General features: G+C 39.2%; 1 protein-coding gene across 7 annotated transcripts in view; it reads right to left on the bottom strand.

Moving 5' to 3' along the window:
• Positions 1 to 13,656, bottom strand: part of FREM1 (FRAS1 related extracellular matrix 1) — a 168,804-nt gene that overhangs the window by 55,178 nt on the left and 99,970 nt on the right. For 4 of the 7 annotated variants that reach the window (XM_033123895.1, XM_033123893.1, XM_033123896.1 and 1 more), the window contains 3 exons: positions 12,713 to 12,854; positions 9,894 to 10,089; positions 5,261 to 5,525 (listed from right to left, as the gene is read on the bottom strand). In XM_033123895.1, coding sequence (XP_032979786.1) covers positions 5,261 to 5,525; positions 9,894 to 10,089; positions 12,713 to 12,854 — 603 coding nt within the window. Of the gene's footprint in view, positions 1 to 5,260; positions 5,526 to 9,893; positions 10,090 to 12,712; positions 12,855 to 13,656 lie in introns of those variants that run through there. The other 3 variants (XM_033123900.1, XM_033123899.1, XM_033123898.1) reach the window with 2 other exon arrangements.

Raw genomic sequence — 13,656 nt, 5'->3', positions numbered from 1 at the left:
CTGTTTTCCTGTTACTGCTGCACGTTCCTCCCTGGAGCCTATCCTCTGACTAGAGGTAAAACAAGCAGGAAGCTAGGCATTCCCTCAGTGCTTCCAGTTTTCCTCTTTTCCATTTAACCTCTCAATAAATATGTTTCATGCCTCCCAGTTTACCCTCTTTCACAAATAAAGGGCTCTCTATTCCCTTCCAGATCTCTGTATCAAAATGTGCTCTTATGGAGCATTTTAAACTAGCCATTTACACAAATTTAAGCCAAAAGACATATTTTCAGTATTAGCATTAACTGTGGAGTTAAATACTTTGTGCCCCATTAAAACATGTCAAATATCGGTGGAGAAGGAAGGAGGAGGGAGGGGAACTAAAGGGAGAGATGGGGGTCGGGAGCAAGGAGGTTAAGTGGGAGCTCCAGTGACTGCCAGGGGTTCAACCAGAGGTGGCCATTTTGAGTAGCTGATTCTGACTTTTCTGTCCAGAGACTGAATTCTGAAAATACCTGACTGGGTCCTCAAAGCTCAGTCTCAGGATGGCTGCCTGTATCTAGGAGTGTGTAACCTGTGTGAGGACAATGAAATGGTCTTGCGCTCCAGGCCGTCCATCTCAAATGCCTCTCTGCCTGATGACGGGGATCTGACCACATCGGAAATCGGCAGCCTGCCATCAGACAGATGGGAATGAGGGCAAGCAGGGCAGGGACCACATAAGAGAAAGAAATATGTTTACTGAGGCCAGTGTTCCCAGCTGGGACACCGAGGCAGCTGTCTGCACTGACCTAAAGCTAATAAGCCAGTGGTGCAAAGGATGCAATTTCTAAACATGACTGGATCAAACACATCATTCACTTTCACGAGTAACAATGCAAACTACTCACAGGCAGAGAAACACTATCAGAGAGAGACCGACAGGGTGAACAGTCATGGTTGGCTTCCCCGTCAAAATAAGCCTAGCAGAGCAAGTGCAAGAAGGTCAGTGCTGCTCACACATGCGAAGGTTAACCAGATGCCCTTCCAAACGTACCCCTCCCTTTCCCCACAGAAACGCTCCAAATACATTCTCAAGTTTTAATACAACAGTGCCATTGCTATGATGGCATCCATTCCAAGGTTAAGAAGCTGATGGCATCGGGGTAGCAACTCCTTCTGTGGGTCGATTTTGTTGAACCTCCTTTATGACACTTCCCTGAGAAGAGACACAGCCAAGATGACCACTGTTCTCACAAAATTTGGGGAATGACTCTCAGATTTGTCTGGGTGCCTGCCTGGTCTGATTTCACCATTACCATGGTGCTTTCAAGCTTTCCACATTTCCTGGCAATAGAGTTGGCTGAAGAATCTGCCATCTGTCATGGCATTTAAAGGATAAAAATGGAATCATAAATAGAGCCAGTTCCTCAGAAAGAAAAAAAAAAGAAGTCCAGCCGGCATGTCAAAATGGAGGACATTAGCATGTTCTTTTAGTACACGGCTGCCAGCAGCTGAAGTCAGCTTGCTAATCACTTGGTGTCATCTGTCCTCGAATGTGCTGCCAAATCTTTCTTCCAGGCCAGCAGCACCAAACAATGCTGGAAAAATTTATGATTCACAAAATATTTCTGCAGAAAGTAAAATCTGACCATTAAACCCCCCTCCCCTCCGCCTCATTTAATTAATGCTGCCATATCTTACATTAAAAAGAGAAGGGGGGAAAAATCCTCTGCCACAGAATTTATCTCTTCTACGCAGCCAAATTCCTTGCCAGATTTAACAGCAAGCAACATAAATTTAGGTGATTAGATCGGTTGCATATATTTAATTTTTAAAAAGCACCATGATCACACATTCATTAAAACAGGCTTTCAGCTTTGGTTTAGCACCACTTGACAAACAGCACAGCAGCCCCTGATTGGGTTAGGGAAATGGCAAGATTAAACCGAGGGTCTTGGGCAGATGCTAAACTCTTCCGTTATAAATATGTACAACTGCTGGCCAAACATCAGAATGACACATTGAGGAGGTTCCTTTGCACAAGGGCAGATTCTCCACAAATTATTGGTACAATGAGGTATAACAGAAAGAGCTCTCCAAAATGTGACCTCGGCCCGAAAACAACTCTGATACTCAGTTATGGTAGGGTAGGTGACTTTCCTTTTTTTCCTGTTGGACCCTCAGTTTTCTCATGCATAAAATGGGAACAAAGCATCTCTCTTAAAGTGGTGGTGTCAGGAAATGATATGCAGAAAAGGATCTGGTACACTGTCTGATGCATTGCAGGTATTCAAGCAATACTAGCTTTCCTACATGTATATAGAAGGATTGGACTAAATCAATGCTTTCAACCTTTGTTATTTATTTACTTTCTGCCTAGACGCGTGTTTCCTAATCTTGAGTCATTCAAACATCACCGTCACAATGTTTGCCATCTGTTTGTACTGCCTGTACTCTTATTACTTAATACTTTGCTTTATATCAACTCACAATTTTACTCAAATACACTTAAAAGGAAACTTTTTCATGACTAAAAACTGAAGGTTTTAACTATTAAAAGCTTAATCTTCATAACTACTACAAAAATACAGATAAGAAACGAATCTTTTTAATTCTAGCTATTGTCACCCAATGGCTCGGAGGCTGAGGCCTGTACTCTCTTTGTTAGAAAGGGAAACAGTAAATAATGAAGAGCTCTTAAGGACATATGAGCATCAGCCTGAGACTTCCTTCTGGAAATAAACAGAAGGATGGAGAGAACTAAAGGGGAGTATTTTCTCACTCCTGATTCGCTTTTTCTTGTGCTAGCCCACCTCATTTTGAATTTTTATATCATGGTGGTACAATTCACTCACTTTGGGAAATAGAGCCCCAGCCTTTCTGCTGAAAGAAAACCTTGCCCAGAATAAATGCAATGTGCAAAACAAACCAAAAATCAAACCATCAAAAAACAAACCAAAACAAAGCTCTATTAATAAATTGGGGTGAGGGCCCAGAGCCCCACCAATTCAAGCCCCTTCATTTTTTGTCCCTGGGAGGCCCTGAGAGGGCTTCTGTACATTCTCTAAACTCTTCAGAACATACTTAGAACAACAGACTGCACCAGACCAGTGATTGCTAGTCCTGACTGCATGAGAATTGGCTGGAGAGCTTTTAAAAATACAGCTTCCTGAGACAGGACTTATGAAAGTCACCTCTCTGCAGTGAGGTCCAAGAATTCGTATTTTTATAAATCTCCCAGGTAACTCTCTTGAGGGCCCAGAAATTTAGAAATTTCTGGGATAAATGTTTTCTAAAATACCAACTGAGTTTCTACAGACATAACGCAATAGGAAAGTTTTGCAGTATCACCAGTCCTCACATATGGGGATTTTGTTCTTCACTCTCAGCTCATCACCACCTTCTGATTAACACTTAACATTCTTTTTTGAACATCTTTACACACTTATTCACTGGTTTCTTCAGCAGGATCACTGGTTTCTCCACCACAATTATTAATGTCTTTATCAGACCCTCTGGTGGGCACTGAGTAGGGGAAGCAGGACTAGACACGAGCAAGAAGTTCTAGAAAGAAGTGAAACATTAAAAGCCCTGAATCTGATATACATGGATTAACCCAAGAAGCACCCACTCTCCATTGGTAAATAGGAAACAAGAGCAATCTTCTTTGTAACTTGTTTTCTCCTGCAAGACTATGCTTGGTGTTGTAAAGATTGTAGGGGAAAAGGAGGCCAAGGAAAGCATATAATAAAAAAGATAACAATAGTTGTAGTAGAAGTAATAATAGCAGCTAATACTTACTTTATTCTTCCTCTGTGCCACATACTGTTTTATGTACTTTGTATGTATAGGCTCATTTAAACTCCCAACAACCCTGTGAATGCAACCCTACGAGCAGCATTCCTTTTCACAGAAGGGGAAATGGCAGGACAGGAAGATGTGGGACTTGATATAGGCCCGTGGAGGCAGCCATGGGAAGTAAATGACAAAGTCCTGGAGGCCATAACTGACCTCAAGCCTGTACCTCAGCAATTATCCTATACAACTTCTCAAGAGAAAGACCCAGCATGAAAAGGAATCCCCACATGTTATTTTATTGCTAGTTAGTGACTAGCAATATTCAAGCACTAAATTGGCTATGAAGATAGTGATCAACCAAAGGATTATCTCCTTGGTAAGGACATTCGTCAAGAGAGAAAAAAAAAGATATTCCTTCAAACGTCCCTGGATTTTTTGTTTAACAGTTGAACTATCCAAATCATCATTCTAAATGGTACAAAGGCAAGCAAAATCACCTTTACTGACACTTAAACAATGCTTATCACAGCAGACATATTAAACCGAGATAGATAAAACATATGAGAGAGAGAGCGGTATTTGAACATGGGTGTATCAGTATACTTGAGAGTTTATGGGAACCCACGGAATAATATAGGACGATGCTACATTCGTAGTGCTGTTTTGAAGGTTGTAGTCTGATATGAAAATTATCCAGAAGCCCTGTGTGTATGGCAGATGAACTAATGCTCTCAGGGCCTCCTTCTTAATTGGTAAAACTCAGGGTTGGATATACACCATGGTTCTCTCAATGGTTAGTCCAGGATTTCTTGGTGCTCAGCCCGGCCCGGAAGACCTGTATTTGTGTCAAGGACCTTGACTTCAGCCAGTTTTGAGAATTGCTAGATGATAGGTTCCCTAAAGTTTCTCTTGCTTTTTGTGACTGGAAACAGATTTCAGTATTTTAAATGAATGTAGACTTTCATTAATGTTGTGTCTTTGCCTTTTCACCAGATTGTTATTCATTCCAATGATTTATTTGATACAGAATCCTTGAACAGGTGCACAGCCCCCAATTATAACACTGTTTCTATGGGGAAATATGATCCACTCTATGACAACATGATTTATGATATAGTTACCAGAACACACTGTGTCACAAGGCAGTGTCTGCTTATGCCAAATGTTTACTAGTAAGTACTTTTCCTCATATAGAAAAACATATTTTTAAAAAGTGGTAAATTACTTTTCTATGCCTCTCCTTAGCTGGCATCCTCAGGTCTTCACATCTTCCTCATAGAACAGCTTGCCTTTAAATCTGCTTATGTTTTGTTTATTTTTAAACAAGCCCTAATTTCTTGCCTTGCTGCTGTTATTTTCATTGTGTACCTTTACCTTTATACAGCTAGTCAGTTGAAGAGCATAGCTATACCAGAGCTGGAAAGGACTCATTTTTGCCCTTCATTGTCTTTCTAAGCATTAATCCAGAGAAGGGGTTCTGAAATGTTTCCTTGAGGCTCACCTGAATGTGTCACTGGAGACAGGTGCCTTACTCTGATGTACGTAGCAGACTATCTGTCCTGCTATATCCATTTGACTGAAACTTGTAATAGGGACTCCAGGATAGTGGACATATTCCACTTGACCATATCGCGGTGGGGAGGTGACGACATAGAGCAGTTCTTCAGGCTTGTCTGTTCCATCCATAGCAAGGAGAGTGCTGGTCGTCAAGAAACCTCTGCCTCCTTTAGACATCACAAGTGGTTTTGCAAGGATGACAATATCACCTGGAAGAGATTGTGGTCAAGAACCCAATTAAAAAAGATGAAATGTCCAAGGTAAAGGTAAAAAAACAAAGGCCAAAGAGTGCGGAATTAAAAACTAACATGATGTGGAATGGTTTATATAACTATGATTACTGAAACAATTAGGCAAAAGATATGAGAAGATATACAGAAGAGGAAACACAGTTGGCCAATACTGATACAGATAGATGCTCAATCTCAATAACTGTGAAAGTACAAGTCAAGATCACAGTAAGTTGTCGTCTTGTAACCCATGGATTGGCAAAAATATAGAACTCTGATGATAGCAAGTGTTGAAGAGGATGTAGATCAAGATAATCTTTCATATGATTCTGGTAGGAGTATAAATTGGTACACAATTTGGCATGATTTTGTCGAGTTGAATAGCACATATGAGGTCCGACAATTAAGTTCACGAACTTGTTGCAAAGATGTTGCTAACCTTTTTTTATAGCAGAGGAAGTATTCATTATGAATTCGTACCAAATGGACAAACAGTTAACCAGGGTTACTATTTGGAAGTGCTCAAAAGGCGGCGTGAAAAAGTTAGACGACCTGATCTTCTCACCAACAATTCATGGCTCTTGCATCATGACAATGCACCAGCTCATATGGCACTGTCTGTGAGGTAGTTTTCAGCCAGTGAACAAATAACTGTATTGGAACATCCTCCTTACTCACCTGATCTGGCCCCCAATGATTTCTTTCTTTACTCAAAGATAAAGGAAATATTGAAAGGAAGACATTTTGATGACATTCAGGTCATCAAGGGTAATACGACAACAGCTCTGATGGCCATGCCAGAAAAATAGTTCCAAAATTGCTTTGAAGGGGTGGACTAGGCGCTGGCATCAGTGCATAGCTTCCCAAGGGAAATACTTCGAAGGTGATCATAATGATATTCAGCAATGGGGTATGTAACACTTTTTCTAGGATGAGTTCGTGAACCTAATTGTCCTACCTCGTACACCTTGACCCAGTGATTGCACTCCAGCTGTGTACCGGACAGAAACACATGCACTTACAGCCAGGATACAAGACCCAGAATGGTTATTGCAGCACTGTGTGTAATTGAAAATGTTGGAGACAAGCCAAATACCCTTTCAAAAGGTGAATGTATACACAAACTGTAGTCTATTCATAAAACTGAATCTTGCACAATAGCAAAATGAATGAACTACAGCTACATACGACAACACTGATGAAGCTTATTAGATATGTTATTTTTGTGAGCAAGTCCCAGAAAACTATAAACAAAGGTGAGAAAATAATTAACACAAAACTTAGGATGGTGGTTCTCTTTGGAGAATGGGAAGAGCACAGAGGTAGATGTTCATTATTGCAAATGGTCCAGTCCTCGAATCACATGGTTATGTATTTTAAAAAGAACATATGGAAGAGTATATGAATGAGTAAAGTAGAAGTGGGTCACACGTGGGCTAATGATACAGTGTTTTACAAAATAAGGATTATAATCCAATTCTATTCATTAAAAAAAGATTGTAACTAAAATATAAAGCTTCTACTTTGTGTTAGGCACAGGACTAAGGATCTTTCATCTTCACACCAATTCTGTGAGGTAGGGTATTATCTTATTTTCCAGGTTATAAATGAGGAAAGTAAGGTGTAAAAATGCTAACTTGCCAATAATTACACAATTAATAAAAGGTGGAGCCCATCTGACTCAATAGTGCAAACTCAAACACTATATTATTTTGTTTCCTCTCTTTAATATATAGGGATTTCTTATAAATCAACACTAAAAGGGTGAATGCCCAAAAGGAAATGTGAATGAAGTAAATGCCAATCCAATTCTAAATTTAATAATTCACACAGTCAATGAAATTTGGAAAATATATTCAGTCCCATGAGGAAACAAAAACTGAAAATAAAACATCATGGAGATACAACTTAGCCTGGTGATTCTCAGTGAGGGGCCATTTGGCAATTTCTGGAGACATTTTTGGTTGTCATAATTGGGAGTTGCTACTGGCTTCTAGCACATAGAGGCCAGAAATTCTACCAAACATCCCACAGTGCACTAGAGAGTCCACTACAACAAAGAATTATCCATCCCAAAATGTCAATGGCACCAACATTGAGAAACCTTGTTTTAGATGATTAAATTCGTCTTTTTGGCATATTATGCTTTTAACTCAAACTTACAATGCAACTTACATCCAATGCAGAATTAATGACTATCCTGACTTTAAATCAAAACCCGAGCCCCACGAGCTTCAGAGGAAGTAAAGACGAACACATCAAAGCAGTAAGAAGACTGAACAAAGGCTGGGAAAACAAAAAATCACCCACAAGAGGTTTCACCAGGAGCAGAAGATGGATTTGAGGAAGAAAAAGAGCATCTGAGTTTTGCCTCAATGCAGTTTTTCAGCCCTATAACAGCAAATTGTGGAGTAGGGTCAACTATAGGTGATGTCCTTCTAAACTTCCCTCCAAGATCTCCATGTCCTTTTAGCTACTGTGCAAATCAGAAGACACGGCACAACTGGAAGGCCTAATGTTACTTATAATGGCTCCCAAATGGAAATAACCCAAATAACCCAAATGCTCAATATTAGGGTTATGTTTTAGTCTAACAATTCAATGTAGTTTTATTCTGAGATGAGCAATCATGGTTACAAAGTTATGCTGCAACTTGGGAAAACTCATGCCAAGAAAAAAAAAAGGATACAACCAACACAGTACAGATATAAAACCATGTTGTAAAAAGAAACAAAAGAGAAGATATTTGGAACTCGTGACAATGTTAATAGGTTAATGTATCTACTTGATGTAAGGGTTCCCAAATCCTTTTAGAAAATAATCACATGTCAGTTGTAGCAGACTGGTGAGGCACTCACCAGCCTCATTTCCTTTTCTTCCTGGGCATACTGCCAGGGTTTCTATCGCCCAGCCTCCCTCAATGTGGCCTGTAACTGTGATTCCGCCACCGGGATGTGTAGAAAAGAGGTACCCTCCCTTCAGGTCCAGCCCATGAAATCCTCTCAGTTTCCTCCACATCTCACTGCCAGACTGCCTTCAAAGCCTTCAGAGATGAAGGTTCCTCTAGCTAGAAAATTATCCCAGATGGCTACTTGGAACAAAACCCTCCTCCACCCTCACCCCACTTCCCAGGAATGCACTGTGCTGAGGCAATGAGATGATGGTCTGCCCTAACACATTAGTTGTTTGCCCTGATATATTTCCTTGTATTGTATTTTGCCCAGACATATAGTTATGATGAACAAGTCTTACTTTTGCAAAGAGAAATAAATGTGTACAGTAATATCTAGCTAATCTGAGAGTTGCTTAGACATAATAAAGGGATATATTTTTACAATCAGGAAACAAATATATTATTATGCAGCCCAAAATAAACATCTCAAAAATCAGTCAATCAAAATGTGTTTTAAAAGATTCAGGACAATTATAATTCTACCATGCACATGAAGTACGATATTTATTGCATGTAAGCATCCAATTTAGTTCTGAGTTTCCTGGCAGCCAAGGCAAAAAAAGAAAGCATTCAGTCAACCAAGCATGTAGTAAAGATATTAAGACTACACTTGGTCCTGGGAATATATAGATCCTGGACAGTATCAATGAATGAAATGTGATCCTTAGCCTCCTCAAATAACCTCTAGGAAAAAGGATGGAGTAGTGACAGTTGGACATGCCTTGCTCACCTTTCTAGTAGTGTTTTCACTCTGTGCATTTCACCATTTACCTAGTCTGAGTCCTACTATGCAAATGGTCTGCTTAATTAATTCAAGAGAAGCTTATTAACTTGTAGTCTTCTCCCTTGACCTTAAAGAGTATGTATTATCACTTCCAAACTGAAAAGAGCAACAACTTCTAACCTTTTCAATGACAAAGTTCCTGTTTTCTAATTTTAAAATTCATTTATTATTATTTCCTTTATTATTATTGTATTGGAAATATTTTTCCTTTGAAACTCCAATTTCAAATAACAATTTACTTTCTGAAATTAAAACACATTGATTTGGCAAATTTTTACTTAAAGCGAAAATCCTGGTAAAGTAGCATATGCAGCCATGTTGTGGGCAAGGTTAGTTTCCAATAGGCTTTTTGAAATACTGAAAGTAACAAATGGATTAGCTATCTCATGAACCTCATAGATCATAGACAAAACAGGTGAGGAGCCAAAGGATTGAATCACAAAGGATGGAATTTCAGGTATAAAGAATGGAAAGAGAAAAGGAAAGAAGGGAAGGAGTACTGAAACGAGGGAGGCAGAGAGAGGGGGAGGAAGGGAGGGGAAAAACTTGTCTTTCACGAGCTCACTTCTCACGAGCTCACCCCAGTAAACCCTGGTAGAAATGCTTTTACCTTTTCCCATATCCTTGATGGTGATGTGACAGTCAAATGCAGGTGACCTGTTGCTGCCATCCCAGAGGTAGAAGGTGAAGCTGTCTTGGTTTTGGGAATCCATTGCCCCAGTGTGTGTGTATCTCAGCAAGTTCAGATCCACTTCCTCCTGAGTGCATTTCATGCCAGGGTAGAGAGGGACCCAGTCCCTCCCTATCTGAAAGGTGCCAGAATTAGTCAGCTGCCTGTGCTTTTTCTCCCCCCAAGCTGTGTTAGTGGACGTTTTCCATATCCCCTGAAAACCTCCAATATAAATGATATTTCAGAAAAACTCCAGATTCCTTTTTCTTTTTTTACCGTTTATCTTATTTTTTTCCTTTCAAAGAAATACATTAAAACAATTTATGACCTTGGGGGGAAAAATAACTTCAACCAAAGGATTTTTGACAGTCATGTGGCAATTCAACAGCAATGCTTAATCCAAATTATTTATCATGAGCAATCATAGCTGATTAAATATTCCAATTAATGAGAGCAGGTGGGTAATCGAGCTGCTGGAATTGATCCTTTAAATATTAACTGTGTTTCACCTGGGGTTTCCTATTTTTTTTTAGTTCATATCATTGTACAATTAATCAAACCTATATTTTCAAACTGGTTTGTTATAGGGCTTATCTAACGAAGATAAAACAAAAGTAGAATAAATGTACTTATGCCCCATACACTTTTTAGCCCAAAGAAAATAATCAAGCTCCCTATCACGCTCTACGTTATACCTTGAGTCAGCAAAAAATATAACTGCAAACATCAGAATCTTTTTTAAAACAAGCCAACATCAGTTAAGCATATATTTTGTACATAATCCAGTTCAGAAATTGTGGCATTTTCAGTTAAAAGAAGTGCTCATGCTACAGGGAGCTGACAATTAAGAGTATTATAAAATATAATACTAATAAACCTGTATCTCAGTAATAACACTATTATTATTCTCTCAAAATGCATAGCTTTCCCCCCAAAATAGCCTGTAATGTCATTTGACATAATTTAAGAAAAACATCATCTTAAAAATTTACTCTGTGTTATTATCTTGCACTTTTCCTGTCTGGGTTAAGAGCCTAAAACAGAAATTTAAATCAGTCATTTTTTATTTTTCTTGGTGCATTATTCCACAGACTCCCAGATTCTGGCAACAATGTTTTGTCTTCCTCTCCTCTCGTTTTGTTACCACTTCCCTTTTTGTTACTCTATTTGGTAAAGTTTCCTCTTCTTTAATATGTTAGCCCATCTGAAGCTTGTACAAAGTTATGTTCTGCCCCAGTGATCATGGGGTGAAAATTATATTATAATAATTAAGCTCACTGTTTTCACCATAAGATCTATTTGCGAAAGTAACTCTTAAAACAGATTCTCTTTCAGGTTTCAAACTGGACAACCAGCAATTCTATTTAACTTTTTCCTTTGTAATCTTTCCCCTGGAAGTAATTACAGAAAAAAAAAAAAATATATATATATATATATATATCATCTGCTCTCTCTCTTCTAATTCCCCAATCGCAGTCCCAAATGAAAGCTTTGACTTGACGAAAGCATTTGCAAGCCCCAAAGGAGGAAGCAAATAAGAGTCACAAGGTGGGGAAAACAAAGGAAAGTCAAGAAGAAAACAAGAACCCTGGAGTCCTGGTCCCTGGTCTTGGAGAGACTTGGAGAACCCCTAAAGAGCTGGGAGAGAATTATGTGGTGCCATGCTGGGAACCTGGACCCATCTGGATTTTCACATATCCAAAACACTTCAGTTCCCAAGTCACCCAAATGTGTGAGCTCTCACTGCATTTCTGCTTCATTACTCTTTGAAATGAAATAAGGACGCAGCTGTACCTCAATTTAAATCAGTGATTGCTCTTCACTCTGATTCTCTATGGTACCTACAATCTGAGACAATCAGGCTGTTCCACGCAGAATGAATCCTTGCTGCTTTTCGAGGACTATGCCTCCATTAGATTAAAAGTTAAGCATTCAGTTAAATAATCACATTGGGGATGGTAGGTGGTGATTGCTGCTAGCCTTAACCCACCGTTCAAATAAACCTTCTGAGGGATTACTCAAGTGACCTTTTCAAGTGACTGATCTGTAATTCGTGCTGGGCTAACCCTTGGGCACCATGCACACACCCTGAGTCAGACTGGTGAGCACATTCGTTATAAGGCTACCTTTTCTTCACGGTATCGCCTCTGCTCCTTTGTCAAAGATCAGTGAACTCTATTTGTGTGGGTCTACTTCTGGACTGTCTATTCTGTTCCATTGATCTAGCTGTCTATTGTTTCACCAAGCCCCCACTGTCAGAATAACTGCAGCTTTACAGTAAGTCTTGAAGTCAGGTAGTGTCAGCCTTTCTCCTTTGTTCTTCTTCAATAGCGTATCGCCTATTTCAGTTATTTTGTCTCTCTCTATAAACGGTAATCAGTGTGTTGACATCTACAATTACTGCTCTGAAAAAATAAAATCTATTTTAAAACATTTTTCATCTGGTGGGAATGAAGATATCTCAAAGGATACCTGATTCTTATCAGAAACTGGACAACTGGCTTTATTCCAGTAACTCTCTCCCCCAAATTTAGGCATAATCCCAGGGGAAAGAGAGTCTTAATATTGATTGAATTTACCCTGAGTTGAACAGGAATGTATAGAATGGTGGGCGTTCATTACATACTTGGAAATTTCAGTGTTCTACTTGTAGACAAAATACGGCTATTAGAGAATAAATTCAGTTACAGAAATCTATGTACTGAGAAAATTTATCCCTGATACTCATTTTGCAAAATAAAAGTAAAAAGGTCACTAACCTTACGCTGAAGTTGCCCATTTTGGGGAAGCCTTTCAAATACATAGTAAATTTTCTCCCCGGGTGAGTCTTCATCTATGGCTGAAAGTACGGCGCTAGAAATAATACGAGTTTCACCCATGTTCATTGTAATTTCAGCCTTCCTGTAAAAAGAAAGATGTCTGGGTTGATATGAAAATAGAAGGTACTGCTTTAGCAGGGGACACTCATAATGACTATCACAGTTTCCAATTTTCAACAACTCGGGAATGAAATTCAATACCCAAAGTATTGAAAATGATGAGTCAGACTTGTGAAATAGGCTCTCATTTCACTTTACACATGAAAGTCCTAAAAGACAATTAGCAACAATGAATATGGTCTGAGGTAATTACATACTTCTATTATTTACTTATAAAGAATTTTACAATTTTATGTTACCACCTATCTGATAAAATGATTTTGTTTCTAATACTTTATTTCATACAATAACAGCTCCATAAAGTAAGTGGGTCAGGTATTATCATTCTAATCTTATAGAAACTTATTTACAGTTTCAATGACTCAACCCCAGGTTGTCTGGTGCCCCATATGATATACCATGATAAGCTTGGTGATATTTAGGTAATCCGTGGCCCTCTACATTACTGTTAATAGTCTGGGTAGCTAGTGTTCTCGTCACAAAGAAGCAGAGAGAGCGGGAAGTATGTCATAGTCTGGGTTACACTGACAGGGACCCTGGGACAAGGAATTTGGTGCAGGTAATTTCTTTGCAAAGTGATTTCAGGAACAGGAAATGGAGTGAGGAGTCGGAGAAGAAGAGGAAATGGCAACAAAGGGTGTTTATACTGCTATGGGCTCCACGCTGCTGGGGATCATTTGAAGAACCATGTGAAATATGCCTCACATTGTGCTTCTGAAGGATGAGAGGCTGGCTATTCATCTTATCTACTAGCTTCCACAGGT

Source organism: Rhinolophus ferrumequinum, chromosome 12 (assembly GCF_004115265.2).
Source record: "Rhinolophus ferrumequinum isolate MPI-CBG mRhiFer1 chromosome 12, mRhiFer1_v1.p, whole genome shotgun sequence".
Taxonomy (NCBI): Eukaryota; Metazoa; Chordata; class Mammalia; order Chiroptera; family Rhinolophidae; genus Rhinolophus; species Rhinolophus ferrumequinum.
This window is presented reverse-complemented; position numbering and strand designations above follow the sequence as displayed.